Source organism: Cherax quadricarinatus, chromosome 86 (assembly GCF_038502225.1).
Source record: "Cherax quadricarinatus isolate ZL_2023a chromosome 86, ASM3850222v1, whole genome shotgun sequence".
Taxonomy (NCBI): domain Eukaryota; kingdom Metazoa; phylum Arthropoda; class Malacostraca; order Decapoda; family Parastacidae; genus Cherax; species Cherax quadricarinatus.
Genome location: NC_091377.1, coordinates 9,401,685 through 9,422,171, shown reverse-complemented (window position 1 = coordinate 9,422,171; position 20,487 = coordinate 9,401,685). Strand labels below are relative to the sequence as shown.

Sequence of the window (20,487 nt, the reverse complement as noted above, 5' to 3'; positions counted from 1 at the left end):
ACATCACTAGAATCTAAAAAACATAAAAGCAGTCAGTTTCTAACAATCTTAACAGCCACACTGAACCCTGTTAGTGGTTGTAGGTTCTGGAGATGATCTTGTCATTGCCCTGTCTTACAAGCCTGGAATATCACTGTCATTAACAATAGGTGAGATTGGCAGTAACTGACAGATACTTCTGACACCCCTCAATCAATACAGTAAATTCTCAAAGTTGATATTTCTTTACTCCCCCCACCCAAAACAAAAAAATGGCCCCAAGTAATGGAACTAATATATATAACTGACAAAAGAAGAAAAGCCTAATACATATAAACATTAGGAATATGGAAAATTAGAATGATTTTACTAGATGATTAATTAATACTTTTTTATGGTTGATTTTGACAAAATAAATACCATATAATATGCAGCAACTTGCCAAGTAAATATTAATCTAGTTAATAGATGATGAATTTAGTTTAATAATTTGCAAGAGAAATTATTAATTATTAAAAGAACTTAATACATTCCAACCTAGTTCACTGAGGCTAATTGCAGCCTTGGTAATATCCCTGGGTTCACTTGATAGCTGTTGCTGCAACCTCTGTGACAACATCAGACAACGGATGACACGTCTCAGAAGTTCACATGTCGCTTGAAGTCGGCCAAGAACCAGTGTGTGTCTCTCTACTCTCTGGTACGGATCCACCACCCTCACTCTTAACCGCTCTACTCCAGCTAACAATGTCTAAGATAAAGAATAAACCACTTAATTAAACACAATAGATGGGAAATCAACGAGTTAAAATGGTAGTACAGTGGACCCCCGCTTTTCGATCAGCTCCCAATGTGACCAATTATGTAAGTGTATTTATGTAAGTGCGTTTGTACGTGTATGTTTGGGGGTCTGAAATGGACTAATCTAATTCACAATACTCCTTATGGGAACAAATTCGTTCAGTACTGGCACCTGAACATACTTCTGGAATGAAATAATATCGTAAACTGGGGGTCCACTGTACCTCCTTATTTCAGCATGATATAATGTTTGCACAGAGATGGGTGACAGTTATACATGCAGTAAGAGGATGGTTGCTCTCTACCACTTTCCTTGAATGAAAGAAATGAAAGACTGGGAAAGCAGCAAATAACAACTACTTAGGAGAACTGAGAAAATCTAAAGTATATGAGTATATACAAGAAACTTGTTTACTGATTTAAATGACCTGGATTGGGATATTGGCAGTTTGGAGGGATATGTTGTGTATCTTTATACATATATGCTTCCTAACTGTTGTATTCTGGGCACCTCTGTAAAAACAGTGATTATGTGTGAGTGTGGTGAAAGTGTTGAATGATGATGAAAGTATTTTCTTTTTGGGGATTTTCTTTCTTTTTTGGGTCACCCTGCCTCGGTGGGAGACGAGCGACTTGTTGAAAAAAAAAAAAAAATTTAACCATACCGGTAAACTCCCGCCAACACAGAGACCCAAAAAAGACAAATATTTAGGATCATTCATTAAGTAACTATATTTCCAGAAGTGCAAAGACATCATGCAGACCTGATGTATATATAAATAACTCATTACAATTGTAACAAGATATAAATATGTAAACAGTTCATTTCCAGTGTAACTTGTTCAGCTATCATAACTTTGCAGCCCAGTCCCTGGACTCATTATGTATCTCTGTAATCTTTTGACTACCGCCCACAGGATGAGTATGAGGGGCATAATAAAGATATTAAACTAACAAGGATATCACAAATTTAATTAATCCCTCAAACTGTATAATTTTCACTCCTTGAAAATGCTGGCACTGTATTTTCCACCACCAGGACTCAAGTTATGGGTGATATGAATTTACATATTTCAAGGAGGAAATATACAGATTTATTTTGTTGTTAGGAATCACCAAGTGCGACACACAACACCTTGTAATGGATGACGTGTGGTGATATTTGCCATCCGTCTTGTCTCCCTGTGATCAAATGGAGATAGGCATTATACTCCTCCAACAGGGCCATGAGTGATGAAGGGTTTACTGTGCTAGTGAAATCTAGTGTTTTCTAATATTCATGGAGTTGCAGAGTGGATGAGTTAGCTAAGATAAGTAGCACTGGACAATACACTGAAGTATTTTTCTTACAACTGGAACAGGTGAAGACACTCTTCAGCCTTCATCATCTTTCCCTCCATCTCTTCCTCATGTGGCCATCAAGTACAGGTTCATTAGTTTCACTAACCAGGCCATCAGTCAGTTAGGAAGCCACTAGGTTAGCGAGAAAGTGATCAAGAAACAAAATCTTATTTCTTTTTGTTCTACATTTAGAGAAAGGGGGGGAAGGCATTATGACTCATAAGGATCATATAGTGCTTTGAGGGGAAATGGAGACAATGAGATTTGATCCAAGAAAAGGGAGGGTGGCTCCAATTCTTCTGATCATAAGTCCTTCACCTGCATGAGGGTCACCTTCCTTGAAAGGAGAAGAGGGGACAGAATAGCAAATTATTCATGTAGAAGGGCTAAATCTGTGAAGGTCATGTAGCCTCTGGAGAATGGAAGGTAATCAAATTGAATCTATGGAAAAGGAAAGTAGTTCCAAGTCCTTGGATCAAGAGCCTTTCATCAACCTCAAGCCCAGTTAGATACATATAGTAAGAGAGTAGATAAGAAGTAATGCCAAAACTTGTATGCCTTGACATTCATCTGTAAACCCACAAGGTCACCTCAACATAGGTGTAAAAGCATAAATTGTTCATACATCCATAGCAACATGTGCAACAAGTACTGTACATTCATGACAGGGTACACATTATCTACTGCAGGGTGTACAAAAACTTCAGTTCTTACCTGGATTCTGGTGTGCATAGTATTTAGCACATCTTCCAAAGTCTCCACTCCTGTGGCCTGAGACAGGAGATCCTCGTAGTGACTACCAACCTGACTTTCAATCTCACGCTCCAGTCGATTGATTCCTATCAAACAATGAATATTGCACGTCAACAATATCCCAGTAATTAATTTTTATAGTGGGCCTAAAGAAGATAAATTATGTAATATCACAGTCACTCGCGAAATGGTTATCGGTATCAGCATAAACTTGAATAATGGTGTCAGTATCAGTGGGTATCAGCTAATTTTGCTGGTATAGGTATCAGCATTGACGAAAATTTACCATTGTCCCAAAGCCAGCTGCTATTGTACATTTCTGACTGATCAAGCTACTGGAGCTTCAGGGAGTGATTGTACTGTACTGTGAACATCCTGATGAAGCAGTTTACAGATGGTTCACCCAGCAGTGTGATGCAGGAAATACAACAAAAGCTTGAAGCTGAGTGACTGACTTCTAGCTTGGAGACCACTAATTGTAAAGTCAATTTTTTTTTTTTTTTGGTACACGTTCACTCAAGTACAATTATCATACACAGTAACCCTAAAGAAGTCAAAGTGACTTATTTTCACTGGGGTCTTTGCATTAACTTATTTAAAGCCTAGCAGTAAATTACTGCAGAAATCAATCATGATTATAATCTTACATGTTAAAACAGCTAAGTAACTCAACTGTATGAAAATCAGTTACGATTAAAGGAGATACAATAGTAATAAAGTAAACTGAGTTATTTACATTAACATTCAAGAGAGGATAAGCTTATAATAATAGCTACACCAATGTTAACTATACAAAAAATCACTCTCCTGCCTTTCTGTAGCTTCATTCATCAGAGTCTGTGTTTCAAAACTGAAAGCTAGGCATAATATTAACAGAAAAATAAAAAGATAAATGGTGAACCTTAAGTGTACATATAGCTAGTAGTGAATCATCATATTGATGAAAATGGCCCGCACTGAAGAGGTTTGGCAAATAACACTTTGACCACTAGAGGAGACTGTGCTAGGAAACAAGGTACTGTAAGAAAGGAAAGGCTTTCAACTCTGGTATGTCCTAATGTAGATGGTAGATACAGAGAAGTATAACACTAGGTAAAGGTGAAAAAATCTTAAATTGTCAGTAACATACCTGAGGGCTCTGCATACAGAGCATCTCTTCTGTGTTCCACGTTTTTGTTGGTTTTCAAGTGAGCCATTGTTTATTATGTTCGGTGCCTTACTGCTTATCTGCTGTTTTTGTACAACAGTTGTGTAAGGGAAGTGCAACCAGTACTATATTTTAACCCGTAAACGGTCCAAACGTATATATACGTTTTTTCAACATTTGAAAGTACGTAAAAAAAGTAGATCTTTTTGTTTTTCTACATTTGAAAATGTGCAAAAAAACTTTGATCTACTTTTTTTTTTGTTATTTTTTATTATTATTTTTATTATCACACTGGCCGATTCCCACCAAGGCAGGGTGGCCCGAAAAAGGAAAACTTTCACCATCATTCACTCCATCACTGTCTTGCCAGAAGGGTGCTTTACACTACAGTTTTTAAACTGCAACATTAACACCCCTCCTTGTTATATTTGAAAATATGTAAAAAAAACTTAGATCTACTTTTGTAGCACTACACATGTGAACGTAGATCTGCTTGGACCGTTTACGGGTTAAGGGAAGTATTGTAGGCACTGTATATTTATTTTACTTTTGTATCTATTTTTTAATGCCTAACTGTATTGAGCACTTAATATGTGATAGTATAAACATGTTATCAGGCATTTAGAATTTTTCAATAATTAAAAATCACTCTTTTCCACACACCAGCAATTTTCACTTACCATACGATGTCAAAGCCTAAGAGCTGTACAAAAGGGGCCCTCCTGTAATGGACAATTCAACCAATGTATGATCTAATTAGGGTATTTTTACATATACTGGCTCCAGAAATCTTTTTGTAAGAGCTAACAGTTGTGTTATGGATTTAATAACACTGTGTGTGAATAATTACTGTACATGAACAAAATACAAACCTAAAGTAAGTTTATTCAGTTGCTCTGCAATAATGACACCCTGAACCAACTGGCTGGCATGCTTTTGAACATCAAAGTCATCTGCCAAAAACGGTGAATACGTATCTGAAAAAATTAATACTTCGTATTAAAGCACAGCATTCTAAAGCCAAACAATATCTTGCATTTATTCTTGCATATATTTTGTATAAGAACATAGAACATAAAAAATGAGGAACATTGCAGTAGGCCTGTTGGCCTATACTAAGCAGGTCCTTCACAATCCATCCCACTAGCAGAATATTTGCCCAACCCAATTTTCAATGCTACCCAAGCAATAAGCTTTGATAATCTATCCACCCATGCACAAGACCCACTCAAATCCAACCTCTCTCACTCATGCATTTATCCAACTTAAATTTGAAACTACCCAAGGTTTTAGCCTCAATAACCCGACTAGGCAGACTGTTCCACTCATCAACTACCCTATTTCCAAACTACCACTACCTATAATGCTCATGAGGTCTGTTTTTGCTCTCAGAATGACGTAACATCAATCATTTATCACTCCACTTACTCAACCTATGCTAGTTTTATATTATTATTATTATTATTATTATTATTTAATATTCACAAAGCCCAAGCTCAATTCTATCCTAGTCTTCATGTAGAAAATATGTCATTTGAAATTCTTACTTTGCATAAGACTTTTGTATCATCTATAAACATATCCATATATTTACAGTTATTTCTGGTAAACCACTTAGATAAATTAAAAACAATATTGGTACCCCACAAAAACATGTTTTTCTTCCTATCACTGTACACATTTTGTTTTATTCTTTCTTCTTTTTATAGGTCATGTCTTGCAGTCTTAATTTCCCATTATTTCTTTGCATGTTCCCATCAACCCTTTTTTTACCTAACTTAATAACTTAAATGCAATATTTATTTTTTTTTTATTATCACACTGGCCGATTCCCACCAAGGCAGGGTGGCCCGAAAAAGAAAAACTTTCACCATCATTCACTCCATCACTGTCTTGCCAGAAGGGTGCTTTACACTACAGTTTTTAAACTGCAACATTAACACCCCTCCTTCAGAGTGCAGGCACTGTACTTCCCATCTCCAGGACTCAAGTCCGGCCTGCCGGTTTCCCTGAATCCCTTCATAAATGTTACTTTGCTCACACTCCAACAGCACGTCAAGTATTAAAAACCATTTGTCTCCATTCACTCCTATCAAACACGCTCATGCATGCCTGCTGGAAGTCCAAGCCCCTCGCACACAAAACCTCCTTTACCCCCTCCCTCCAACCCTTCCCCCCACTGAAACTCTCCTACCCCCTTCAGCTTTGTTTCGCTTAGAGCCAGGACATCCAACTTCTTTTCCGCACTACATCCACGCACATTTAAACAACCCAGTTTTATAAAGTTTTTCTTCTTCTCTTTTTTAGTAAATGTATACAGGAGAAGGGGTTACTAGCCCATTGCTCCCGGCATTTTAGTCGCCTCATACGACACGCATGGCTTACGGAGGAAAGATTCTTTTCCACTTCCCCATGGACAATAGAAGAAATAAAAAAGAACAAGAGCTATTTAGAATAAGGAGAAAAACCTAGATGTATGTATATATATATATGCATGTGCGTGTCTGTGAAGTGTGACCAAAGTGTAAGTAGGAGTAGCAAGATATCCCTGTTATCTAGCGTGTTTATGAGACAGAAAAAGAAAACCAGCAATCCTACCATCATGCAAAACAGTTACAGGTTTTTGTTTCACAGTCATCTGGCAGGACGGTAGTACTTCCCTGGGTGGTTGCTGTCTACCAACCTACTACCTATATTTATATATACATTATATATTTATATATGCAATATTTATATATACATATAAATATTACAGTCTAACACACTCATATACTAAAGATATAAGGAACCTGCAGCCTCAGTGCTTTATACACAGTAGCAAGTTAATAATGCACTCTCATTAAAAGCATGGTTTAAAACAGAACAAAAATGTTATCTTGCAAGACTCTGAGTTGGCCATCAGAAATATCCTTCACTAGAATCAACTAGCAACATTTTTTAATAAATTCATAGATTTTATTGCATTCTATCAGCAACTGTAAACTGCTGTGCTTTATTGTATATATATGAAATTTGAAAAATAAATGGATCCAAAGGCAAAATGAACAATGAACTTTTAGGTACAATAACAGAAACTAAATGTTGTACTCTACTCACTGTCTTCTTGAAACTCCTGGAAAACTGTAGTTGCCATTGCTGTGACACAGCTGCAATAAGATAACTATAAGATAAAGAACTCATAAGAAAAGCACAATTACTAAAGAAAAAATCCTAACTTGGTATCCCCTGCCTTCCCCTTAACAATGTCTAATCAATGTCTTAATAGCTAATATACACATATACAGGAGGGGGTCTTGCTTTACAGCACCTCACTTTACAGCAGTTTTCAATTATACCCATTCTACTTTTATTCAGGCTTCCTACAATAAATATATTCACCACTGAATATAAGCTAAGGATGAAAATATTTCAAGGTAAGTAATGTGTGTTTCACTTTACAGCGATTTTCATTTTACAGTAGCAGCCCGGAACTTAACATGCTGTATAAGAGGGACCGTCCTGTACAGGAGTAGCCCGGAACCTAACCTGCTGCATAAGTGAGGCCCTCCTGTACAGCAGTAGCCCAGAACCTAACCTGCCATATAAGCGGGGCCCACCTGTACAGCAGTAGCCCAGAACCTAACCTAATATTTAAGCAGGGTCCTCCTGTACGGCAGTAGCCCGGAACCTAACCTGCTGTATAAGTGAGACCTGCCTGTATCAAGTGTAACTTGTTTCTCCAGACCCAATCAGCATTCATGCTCATGCATTATTGTATTGTCATCACACCTGTATATTTCTACCACCCCATAATTATTATAACCAAAATTGTCTATCCAGTCAAGATACTATTTCTTCATGTGACATATTAGAAATAATTAATTAAGCCTTTAAGTTACATTAATAATAATTAAATAAATGAATGAATAAATAAATGAATAAATGTATAAGAAAATATAATAAAAATAATAAAAACAATAATAATAATAATAATAATAACAACAAAAACAATAATAATACTTAATAATAACAAAGAGGAGTGACTGGTGGAATGATGAAGTAAAGGGTGTGATAAAAGAAAAAAAGGTAGCTTACGAGAGGTTTTTACAAAGCAGAAGTGTTATAAGAAGAGCAGAGTATATGGAGAGTAAAAGAAAGGTGAAGAGAGTGGTGAGAGAGTGCAAAAGGAGAGCAGATGAAAGAGTGAGAGAGGCACTGTCAAGAAATTTTAATGAAAATAAGAAAAAATTTTGGAGTGAGTTAAACAAGTTAAGAAAGCCTAGGGAAAGTATGGATTTGTCAGTTAAAAACAGAGTAGGGGAGTTAGTAGATGGGGAGAGGGAGGTATTAGGTAGATGGCGAGAATATTTTGAGGAACTTTTAAATGTTAAGGAAGAAAGGGAGGCGGTAATTTCATGCACTGGCCAGGGAGGTATACCATCTTTTAGGAGTGAAGAAGAGCAGAATGTAAGTGTGGGGGAGGTACGTGAGGCATTACGTAGAATGAAAGGGGGTAAAGCAGCTGGAACTGATGGGATCATGACAGAAATGTTAAAAGCAGGGGGGATATAGTGTTGGAGTGGTTGGTACTTTTGTTTAATAAATGTATGAAAGAGGGGAAGGTACCTAGGGATTGGCGGAGAGTATGTATAGTCCCTTTATATAAAGGGAAAGGGGACAAAAGAGATTGTAAAAATTATAGAGGAATAAGTTTACTGAGTATACCAGGAAAAGTATACGGTAGGGTTATAATTGAAAGAATTAGAGGTAAGACAGAATGTAGAATTGCGGATGAGCAAGGAGGCTTCAGAGTGGGTAGGGGATGTGTAGATCAAGTGTTTACATTGAAGCATATATGTGAACAGTATTTAGATAAAGGTAGGGAAGTTTTTATTGCATTTATGGATTTAGAAAAGGCATATGATAGAGTGGATAGAGGAGCAATGTGGCAGATGTTGCAAGTATATGGAATAGGTGGTAAGTTACTAAATGCTGTAAAGAGCTTTTATGAGGATAGTGAGGCTCAGGTTAGGGTGTGCAGAAGAGAGGGAGAATACTTCCTGGTAAAAGTAGGTCTTAGACAGGGATGTGTAATGTCACCACGGTTGTTTAATATATTTATAGATGGGGTTGTAAAAGAAGTAAATGCTAGGGTGTTCGGGAGAGGGGTGGGATTAAATTATGGGGAATCAAATTCAAAATGGGAATTGACACAGTTACTTTTTGCTGATGATACTGTGCTTATGGGAGATTCTAAAGAAAAATTGCAAAGGTTAGTGGATGAGTTTGAGAATGTGTGTAAAGGTAGAAAGTTGAAAGTGAACATAGAAAAGAGTAAGGTGATGAGGGTATCAAATGATTTAGATAAAGAAAAATTGGATATCAAATTGGGGAGGAGGAGTATGGAAGAAGTGAATGTTTTCAGATACTTAGGAGTTGACGTGTCGGCGGATGGATTTATGAAGGATGAGGTTAATCATAGAATTGATGAGGGAAAAAAGGTGAGTGGTGCATTGAGGTATATGTGGAGTCAAAAAACGTTATCTATGGAGGCAAAGAAGGGAATGTATGAAAGTATAGTAGTACCAACACTCTTATACGGATGTGAAGCTTGGGTGGTAAATGCAGCAGTGAGGAGACGGTTGGAGGCAGTGGAGATGTCCTGTCTAAGGGCAATGTGTGGTGTAAATATTATGCAGAAAATTCGGAGTGTGGAAATTAGGAGAAGGTGTGGAGTTAATAAAAGCATTAGTCAGAGGGCTGAAGAGGGGTTGTTGAGGTGGTTTGGTCATTTAGAGAGAATGGATCAAAGTAGAATGACATGGAAAGCATATAAATCTATAGGGGAAGGAAAGAGGGGTAGGGGTCGTCCTCGAAAGGGTTGGAAAGAGGGGGTAAAGGAGGTTTTGTGGGTGAGGGGCTTGGACTTCCAGCAAGCGTGCATGAGCGTGTTAGATAGGAGTGAATGGAGACGAATGATACTTGGGACCTGACGATCTGTTGGAGTGTGAGCAGGGTAATATTTAGTGAAGGGATTCAGGGAAACCGGTTATTTTCATATAGTCGAACTTGAGTCCTGGAAATGGGAAGTACAATGCCTGCACTTTAAAGGAGTGGTTTTGGGATATTGGCAGTTTGGAGGGATATGTTGTGTATCTTTATATGTGTATGCTTCTAGACTGTTGTGTTCTGAGCACCTCTGCAAAAGCAGTGATAATGTGTGAGTGTGGTGAAAGTGTTGAATGATGATGAAAGTATTTTCTTTTTGGGGATTTTCTTTCTTTTTGTTGGGTCACCCTGCCTCGATGGGAGACGGCCGACTTGTTGGAAAAAAAAAAATAATAACAAAAACAATAATAATAAATAATAAAATCATCATCATCATTCTTTGTCATCAGTTTATTTCACAACTTCAAAGAGGCATTAGAATAACTTACCAATGTTACTTCTTACATGTAAAACTGTCTAGTTACGTAAAGCATTTTTACACTGCAATTAAATGTGTAATCTAAAAATGCATTTTTGCATAAAAATAAATTTTTGCAATTCTTATGCAGTAACACGTGCATATTAACTTAGCATAATTGTTAGGGTTATTCTTTAATTTATAATAACCCAATAAAATCAGGAAAAGAGAGCTAAACCCAGAGAGACTATATAGTACTCAGGGAATGTGAGATTATTGTCATAATAATAGTTATAATAATTATAATTATATAATTATAATCAGTATCATAATCATAATTAAGCACTAAGCCCACAAGTGTCTGGAGTATACCTGGAGAGGATTTCGAGGGTCAACACCCCCACGGCCCGGTCTGAAACCAGGCCTCATGGTGGATCAGGGTCTGATCAACCAGGCTGTTACTGCTGGCCACATGTAAACCAATGTATCAACCACAGCCTAGCTGATCAGTTGCCGACTTTAGGTGCTTGTCCAGTGCCTTCTTGAAGACAGCCAGGGGTCTGTTGGTAATCCCCTTTAATGTTTGCTGGGAGGCAGTTGAACAGTCTTGGGCCCCTGACACTTATTGTGTTCTCTTAGCTTACTTGTGGTGCCCCTGCTTTTCAATGGGGAAATGTTGCATCTCCTGCCGAGTCTTCTGCTTTCATAGGGAGTGATTTTCGTGTGCAAGTTTGGTACTAATTCCTCTAAGATTTTTCAAATGTATATTGTCATGTATCTTTCTCACCTGTATTCCAGGGAATGCAAATCATGGGACTTCAACCTTTCCCAGTAATTTAGGTACTTTATCATACTTATGTGTGCTGTGAAAGTTCTCTGTACACTCTCCAGATCAGCAATTTCACCTGCCTTGAAAGGGCAGTTAGTGTACAGTAGTATTCCAGCCTAGAGAGAACAAGCGATTTGAAGAGAATAATCATGGGCTTGGCGTCCCTAGTTCTGAAGGTTCTCATTATTCATCCTATCATTTTTTCTAGCAGATTAGGTAGATACATTGTTGTGGTCTTTGAAGGCAAGATCCTCCGACATCATCACTCCCAGGTCCTTCACATTACTTTCTCACTCTATTGTCTGGTTAGAATTTGTTGTATACCCTGATACAGTTTTAACTTCCTCAAGTTTTCTATATCTGAGTAGCTGAAATTTCTCTTCATTGAACTTTATATTGTTTTCAGTGGCTCATTTGAAGATTTGGTTGATGTCCGCTTGAAGTCTTGCAATGTCTTCAATGGAGGTCACTGTCATGGCAATTCAGGTGTCATCCACAAAGGAAGACACAGAGCTATGGCTTACATCTCTGTCTATGTCAAATATAAGGATGAGGAATAGGATGAGAGCGAGTACTGTGCCTTGTGGAACAGCTTTTCACTGTAGGTGCCTCAGACTTTACTCTATTTACTACTACTCTGTATCACACAGCATTGCACTACTCGACAGAGCCAAAGCATCTGTTTACGTTTTATAAAACATACAACCTACATACACCACGAAATAAATATTTCTTATGCAAATTTTTGGGGATATCAAAAATAATACATTCTGCTTGTGTAACATGCCGGGGTCAATCAACAGTACTGATCAGAACTAAGCACTAAACCCACAAGGGTCATACAGTCAACAGTTTTGTCTCACATGACAATCCAAATGGAAACAAAGACATTTTAGTTCCATATCTACCAGTGGTAGAGTAAGGTTATCCTAGGTTCGTTATGATATATTACTTTTATTATTTACACACAAAATAGTATATGAAAGATATAACGAAATTATTGTATAATTCAAACTATAATTAATAGCCAAAATCCGCCGAAAAAAATTGTCTATTCGGGTTGTTTACCTGGAGTTTACCTGGAGAGAGTTTCAGGGGTCAACGCCCCCGCGGCCCGGTCTGTGACCAGGCCTCCTGGTGGATCAGCGCCTGATCAACCAGGCTGTTGCTGCTGGCTGCACGCAAACCAACGTACGAGCCACAGCCCGGCTGATCAGGAACTGACTTTAGGTGCTTGTCCAGTGCCAGCTTGAAGACTGCCAGGGGTCTGTTGGTAATCCCCCTTATGTGTGCTGGGAGGCAGTTGAACAGTCTCGGGCCCCTGACACTTATTGTATGGTCTCTTAACGTGCTAGTGACACCCCTGCTTTTCATTGGGGGGATGGTGCATCGTCTGCCAAGTCTTTTGCTTTCGTAGTGAATGATTTTCATGTGCAAGTTCGGTACTAGTCCCTCTAGGATTTTCCAGGTGTATATAATCATGTATCTCTCCCTCCTGCGTTCCAGGGAATACAGGTTTAGAAACCTCAAGCGCTCCCAGTAATTGAGGTGTTTTATCTCCGTTATGCGCGCCGTGAAAGTTCTCTGTACATTTTCTAGGTCGGCAATTTCACCTGCCTTGAAAGGTGCTGTTAGAGTGCAGCAATATTCCAGCCTAGATAGAACAAGTGACCTGAAGAGTGTCATCATGGGCTTGGCCTCCCTAGTTTTGAAGGTTCTCATTATCCATCCTGTCATTTTTCTAGCAGATGCGATTGATACAATGTTATGGTCCTTGAAGGTGAGATCAAAGTAAGAAAATGGTATTATTATTATTATTATTATTATTATTATTATTATTATTATTATTATTATTATTATTAATATAGGGAGCACTAAACCTGTAGAGATTATATACAGCACCTGATGGGAGAGAAGGTACTCAAGGTTAATTCAGGGAAATGGAGGACAGAACCAATTACCTAGATCAAGAGCCCCTCACCAGCATCAAGGAACCTCCTTTGAGGGGAGGAGACGGTAAATTCAATTCCTTGGATCAAGAGCCCCTCACCAGCATCAAGGCACCTCTGAGATTACATAGCATCTTATTTCCCCCTCTACCATTCACATAAACTAATACAAACATTAACAACCCTCACACACTCAACTACAACCTTCACAACAATATATGGAGAGGAAAGATGGTCGTATAATATGTCTGGTATATACGAGCCAGAATCAAGTTCCAAGTTGAACTTCACTAAGTGTCACATCAGCAGATCATAGATGCCAGACACCTCAGAGTGTAAACACTGACACACACAACAAACACTATATAAAGAGAATTAGAATCTTTAATGAGTAAACTTTTCCACCCAAAGGAGATATACTTTATATTTTGTTTCTCATCCGATTCCATTCATATCACCTATGTATTTTATTATAAGTATTATATTTTGATATTATTGTTAAGAAAAAATATGACTAGATTAGTAATATTTATTTACTACCAATACATGTACATGTACAAGGTACATTAGTACATGTACAAGGTATACAGACCATAGCTGACATCAGTGACATACTACTATATAGAAAGCTGCTTGTTATGCTGATTATTATTATAATCAAGGGGGAAGCGCTAAACCCGGAGGATTATACAGCGCCTGGGGGGGGGGGGATGTGGAAGGCATTCAGGCTTAATTCGGGGAACTGGAGCACAGATCCAATTCTCTAAATCAAGAGCCCCTCACCAACATCAAGGAACCTTCCTTGAGGGGTTGTTATGCTGAACATTTCCTGCAAATTAGGTCAGTTTTGTCCCAGGATGTGACCCACACCAGTCCACTAACACCCAGGTACCTATTTACTGCTAGATGAACAGGGACAGCAGTTGTCCTAAGGAAACACATTAATGTTTCCACCCGTACCGGGGATCGACAACCAGACCTGTGTGTGAGCTGAGTGCGCTACCAATCGAGCTATTTAGGTACAGTAAGTTTTATTTAGTTACAATAAGTTTATTTAGTTACAGTAAGTTTACTTAGGTACATTATTATTATTATTATAATCAAGGGGGAAGCGCTAAACCCGGAGGATTATACAGCGCCTGGGGGGGGATGTGGAAGGCATTCAGGCTTAATTCGGGGAACTGGAGCACAGATCCAATTCCCTAAATCAAGAGCCCCTCACCAACATCAAGGAACCTTCCTTGAGGGGTTACTTAGGTACAGTAAGTTTATTTAGGTACGGGTACTCGAGTGCAATTCTTCTTCTTTTTCTGTTAGGTGTCAGGGCCACTGTCAGCACACGCCGTATCGAACCCGGCCGTCCAGTGCTAGGAGAGGGAACTTCGACCAAAGTGGAAGAATGTTTTGACTAATAACTATGCATCATATGTCCCTGATACACCCTGAAGCCAGCAGGAAGGAGCAGGTACAGGCCAATATCTCCTGACGGTCCAGAGGGCGAAACCCCTCCCCGTTGAGAAGGACAGGTAGAGTAAAATTGTGCACCCCAAGCGTGGGCAAGGCCGCACGGAGAGTAGTCCGTGCAGAGTGATAACGTGGCACCACAGCAGGAAGTGTTCCACAGTCTCAGGCTGTGAGGAACACCACGGGCAGGACGGAGAATCCGTCATCCGAAGGTGATACAGATGAGCCGCCAGTCGCACTGACTCGGGCGAGTCAGTGCGACGTCCACCGAGCGGTTAGGATGGCGAACCCAAGTAACCCAGTCTGAAAATCAATTTAAGACTCTTCTCAAAAGCCACTTAATCACTCTAGACTAAATGCTAAATACTCAGTATACATTTACTCACCTATGTATTCTTACATCATAACTTCAACAATCACTTTGAACCTTCTATCCATTGTTGACAGGAATATAATTGAATCATTATTTACACAAAAATCATTTTCGAATATAAATGTATCTTTGTATTATACAAATTTTGATTCATTTATAATTAATATTCTACTGTACAACTATGAAATAATTACTATCTTACTGTACAACTATGATATACTCCTTAGTGTTAAGTAGACTGTAAGTCAATAATGTTAAGTTGGCCCATAATACCTAGGCATAATAGAGGCTCTCTTTGTATTGCAACCCACTATTGTAAATACAAAATCTCAGTGTACTGTTTGCATAGACATAAAATAAATAAATAAATAAATAAATAAATAAAGGGCAGGAGCCATTAAAAATTCGGACAGTGCCCAACGCCGAAGAAGAGAGGGAGTGTGCCAGGCCCTCTTGCCACTGATGGCGCATTACCTTCCAAACAGCCCTTGTGAAATCACTGTGGTCCAGAGCAAGAGGGGTAATAGTAGAAAGTGTGTGCGCGAGGGAGGCCGCCCGATCTGCCACTTCATTGCCCTGGATTCCAACATGGGCGGGTACCCATTGAAGGGAGGTGCTCCAACCTGGGCTCCGCAAGAAGCGCAGGAGGAGAGATTGTGTCCAACGAACGAGGACGGGCAGTGACCATGGACGGGCAGAGCACAAAAGTGCCAAGGAAGATTGGGAATCAGAGAAGAGAACCAATGGTTGTGGGGGAATGTGATCTAGGACAAAAGCCAAAGCCTGGTGAATGGCGAAGAGCTCCCCTGCCAGAACAGAATGAGCAGGATCCAACCGCCACTCTCGAGTGCAATTTCCATGCACAGCAACATTTATTTATTTATTTATTTTATTTTATGTCATTGCAAACAGTACATTGAGATTTTATATTTACAATAGTGGGTTGCAATACAAAGAGAGCCTCTATTATGCCTAGGTATTATGGGCCAACTTAACATTATTGACTTACAGTCTACTTAACACTAAGGATTATATCATAGTTGTACAGGAGGATAGTAATTATTTCACTTGTACAATAGATTATTAATTATAAATGAATCAAAATTTGTATAAGACAAAAGATATATTCACATATTCGAAAATGCTTTTTGTGAAACCAGTGATTCAATTACATTCCTGTCAACAATGGATAGAAGGTTCAAAGTGATTATTGAAGTTATGATGTGGGAGAACATAATTGAGTATGTGTGTACTGAGTATTAACGTTTAGTCTAGGGTGATTTATTTATTTATTTATTTGAAAATGATACATAGAATTACAAAGAAATACAGTGGTTAAGTGTAACATGCCAAAGCCCCTGTATGCAGAGCATTATGGGCAGGCTTAAAATTAAGTGGCTTTTGAGAAGTCTTAAATTGATTTTCAGACTGGGTTACTTTAATATCTTCTGGTAATGATTTCCATATTTTGGGGCCCTTTATGTGCATAGAGTTTTTACACAGTGTGATGTGGACACGAGGTATATCAAAAAGAGATCTGTGTCTTGTGTTAGGGTCATGTGTATATTGTACAGTGTTGTGATATATATTGTATATTGTTGTAATGTTTATTGTATAGTGTTGTAATGTACATTGTATAGTGATGTATATTGTAGTGTTGTGATGTATATTGTATAGTGTTGTGATTTATATTGTATAGTCTTGTGATGTATATATTGTAGTGTTGTAATGTATATTGCATATTGTTGTAATGTATATTTCATAGTGTTGTAATGTATATTGTATGGAAAATTTCCTAGGGTGCTTGACTATATGTTTACCGTAGTCACCCCGTGTAGACATGTGAGAAAACTTAACCACCTCTGGTCGCGGCAGGTGGTCCCCTCGACCTCACTATCTTATCCATATCTATCCGAGACCAGTATAGATTGGATAGCACCCACAAGTACGGTGCTACCAATTATTTGTGGACTGTATAGATTATATTAGTTTAGCTGAATGAAGGGGGGGGGGGGTAGGATACACATGGATACATCCATCAAGGAAAAACATTTGTACATAATCCCACTACTTACCAGATGTTCTCTGGTGGTCACTTGATGTAGCTGGATCAGTCGTAACCTATCTAATTATAACATACCACTACTGGCCAGTCTAAGGTTGCTATAACTAGAAGGGTTACTTAACTGTGGGTGATTGATATTCCTCATTTCTTGATTCACCATCTCATTTTCGATGTCCTGCTACACCGACACGATTCTCATTCCAGCAGGACGAGGTATCCGCTGGTTTGTCCTGCCTTTTAGACGTCGTGACTCAAGGAGTTTCCCTTTCCTCGTCTCGTTAACAACGAGGTCTAGCGTGTTCACTCGGAGCAAACGACTTATCTCACTTCACATATTCTCTTAACTTAGCGTTATTATCATTAATTACATTACAATTCACAAGACGATTTAACGTCTCATAACTATTATACAAACTAGAGGTCACTCCATTAAGATCTGAGACCGATGAGTGATGATTAATCCAAGGGTAATTTTCCCCAGGACACAGTCCATTGCGACGCGTCAGTCCCCGGTCCTTCTCTCATCACACTTTTACCACTCTATTACTGTGGTCCCGTAAATCCCGTTCCCTCACTCTCCACCAGGAACAGTTACGACACTTCTTATTATGAAATGAGGCCTATATTAATCCTTAGGCCACCGTGAACGTCAATTTCGTGGTTCCATGTTTTCCCAGCGTCCTCACCACCATTCAAAAAAATACGCGCCTCCCTCCCCCGCACATCCGCGCATGCGCCAAGGGAACTCTTGGTTCTACTCTATTTTCAAATACATTTTGACTCATATCGGCACAAAAAAACACCTATTAGGCGCTATAGTTTCGGAAAATTAAAAATTTTCCACACTGCGGCCGGGCGGAAGTCGTTGTTAGACGACTTAAATTGCGTCTTCCTCCCGGAGACGGTTCCAGCCCTCTCTAGATTGCGCTGCTGTTTTCCTAGTGGGTCTTACTACAGTTTCTTCTTGCATTACCCGGTCAGTGTCTTCAATATCACTCGTGTCACTTTCCCTTAGGTTTCCATCTGCACTGGATTGAACATCATTTAATTCTAAGGGAATTAATTTATTAATGGTACGCAAACTTTCCTGACCACGACACAACACTTTGACGTTTCTGACAACACCTTGTGCATCTGGGTATAATGTAACTACCTTGCCCAGAGGCCACAGTGTTCGATGTTGTTCAGTATCAATTAACACAATGTCACCTGGTTGAATGTTCTGTCGGTTTACTGCCTCTGGCGCACCATAAAAGTGTTCACGTAATGTAAGAAGATATTCTTTACGCCACACATCAGACCAATGAATAATTACCTTATTTAACATTTTGAACTTGTCACTCAACACCGTCACGTTATTGTAATCCTCATCACTTCCCTCGGGATTATCTCTATAGATAGGCGCAGCTTCTAACCTTTGTCCACATATTAGGTGAGAGGGAGTCAGTATCTCCGCGTCAGGAGTGTCGCTCATGTATGACAGAGGGCGATTGTTCACTCGATTCTCTGCCTCCACCAACACTGCCCGGAACTCCTCCAAATCAATTCTCTTCCTGTGTAGCACCTTACGAAGACATCTTTTCACTGTACCTATCATTCTTTCGTACAGTCCTCCCTGCCAGGGGGCTCTGGGAGTAATAAATTTCCAGACACACCCTCGCTGGGTCAACAAAGACTGTACATCATCACTCTTATTTAATTTCATCAAATGTTGAGCACCCGCTACAAAATTGGTGGCATTATCTGAGATCATCAATCTTGGGCAGGATCGTCTAGCTGCAAATTTCCGGAACAGCTGTATGAACTGTTCTGCAGACAAGTCCTGAGCCACTTCTAGATGAACAGCCCTAGTAGCTGTACAAGTAAATAGACATACATACACCTTCAAGGGGACACCATCTGAAGTACCTGTCAAAATGATTGGCCCACTATAGTCCACTCCGGTCACATCAAATGGTTTTACCAACTGCACGCGTTCCTTGGGCAATGGTGGAGGACCTGGGTACATGTAGGTTCTGGCATCCACCCGGCGACATATTACACACGACTTGATAACCCCCTTTACACTTTGCCGTCCTTGTGGAATCCAGAAGGTTTCCCGAATACAGTTTAATGTATCCTGTACCCCACCGTGCATCACGTTATTATGGGCATTAAAGACAATCAAGGTTGTCAGGTGATGAGTTTTGGGTAGCAAGATAGGGTGCTTAGCATATTCCCCCAATTCAGCATTTTGTAACCTGCCTCTGCACCTAATTACATCATCCTCTAAATACAGCCCCAGCTTTTCTATTATTGAGCCTTTCACAAATTTTCCGTCCATCATGAATTTAATCTCATCCCTGTAGGTTTCTTCTTGTACCCTCTGTAGCCAGTATTTCAGGGGATGGGGAAAATTATGTGAGATATTCATCTTACTTATAAATTTAAACACTAACCTGGTCACACTAATCAGCTTAGGTAAGGAAGAATACCTGTTCATATCAATGGCTAAGGAGGGACTACTGACCGGAGTGGTGCTCACCGTAATTTCGACAGGAGCAATATGTGCCTTTTGCACCGGCCAGTTAATTTTGTCCACCAGCCAACTTGGCCCTTTAAACCACGATAAAGCACTCACAAATTTTCCATAAGTCAAGCCTCGAGACAAGAAGTCAGCTGGGTTCTCGTCACCAGGAATGTGATTAAAGGTTAACATATGTTGACCCAAACTGTTATGTTTCTCCTGCATTTGATGGATTTCAGCGACTCTGTTTTGTACATACACAATCTTACTGTTACCATTACGAATCCATTGTAAGGATACCTCGTTATCAGACCAAATTACGGTGTCGCTGATATTTATCTCTCGCAATTTATTTCTTATATAATTGGCTAATTTGACACCTACATAAATGGCCGTTAATTCCAACTGAGGTAAGGTGCGTGATTTGATTGGAGCCACCTTAGCCTTAGACATAACAAGAGAAATAGCACTATTACATTGAAGGTAAGCGACTGCTCCATAGGCTAATTTCGAAGCATCGCAAAAAATGTGGAGTACATTCTCTCCCTCTTGACTGGCCACATTACGGGGGAACTTCAACATTGGTAATTTTACATATTCCCCCATTAGTTCTTCCCACCTTTCAACAAATTCCTCAGGTAGGGTTTCATCCCAAGCACACTTAAGCTTCCATGCTTCTTGTATCAACAATTTTCCTCTTATGGTAAGTGGGGACACTAAGCCTAGTGGATCGAAGCATTTTGAAACTTCTGCAAGCAAGACTCTCTTGGTTAATTTATTGGGCATGTTGTAGTCATTAGACTTTAACGATAACAAGTCTCCCTCTGTGTCCCAAGTCAGTCCCAGCACATTACTATATTTGGACACTTCAACTCCAGGGTTGTCTTTATTTATT

At 39.2% G+C, this 20,487-nt stretch overlaps 1 protein-coding gene across 2 annotated transcripts in view; it reads right to left on the bottom strand.

Annotated features, from left to right (window-relative positions):
- Window positions 1–13,515, bottom strand: part of fws (four way stop) — a 50,554-nt gene extending 37,039 nt beyond the window's left edge. The window contains exons 1-5 of one of the 2 annotated variants that reach the window (XM_070103620.1): window positions 13,389–13,515; window positions 7,118–7,167; window positions 4,894–4,998; window positions 2,836–2,960; window positions 517–730 (exon numbers count right to left, since the gene is read on the bottom strand). In XM_070103620.1, the coding sequence (XP_069959721.1) occupies window positions 517–730; window positions 2,836–2,960; window positions 4,894–4,998; window positions 7,118–7,154 (481 nt within the window). In that variant the 5' untranslated portion in view covers window positions 7,155–7,167; window positions 13,389–13,515. Of the gene's footprint in view, window positions 1–516; window positions 731–2,835; window positions 2,961–4,893; window positions 4,999–7,117; window positions 7,168–13,373 lie in introns of both variants that reach the window. The other variant, XM_070103621.1, reaches the window with a different exon arrangement.
- Window positions 13,516–20,487: the final 6,972 nt, after the last annotated feature.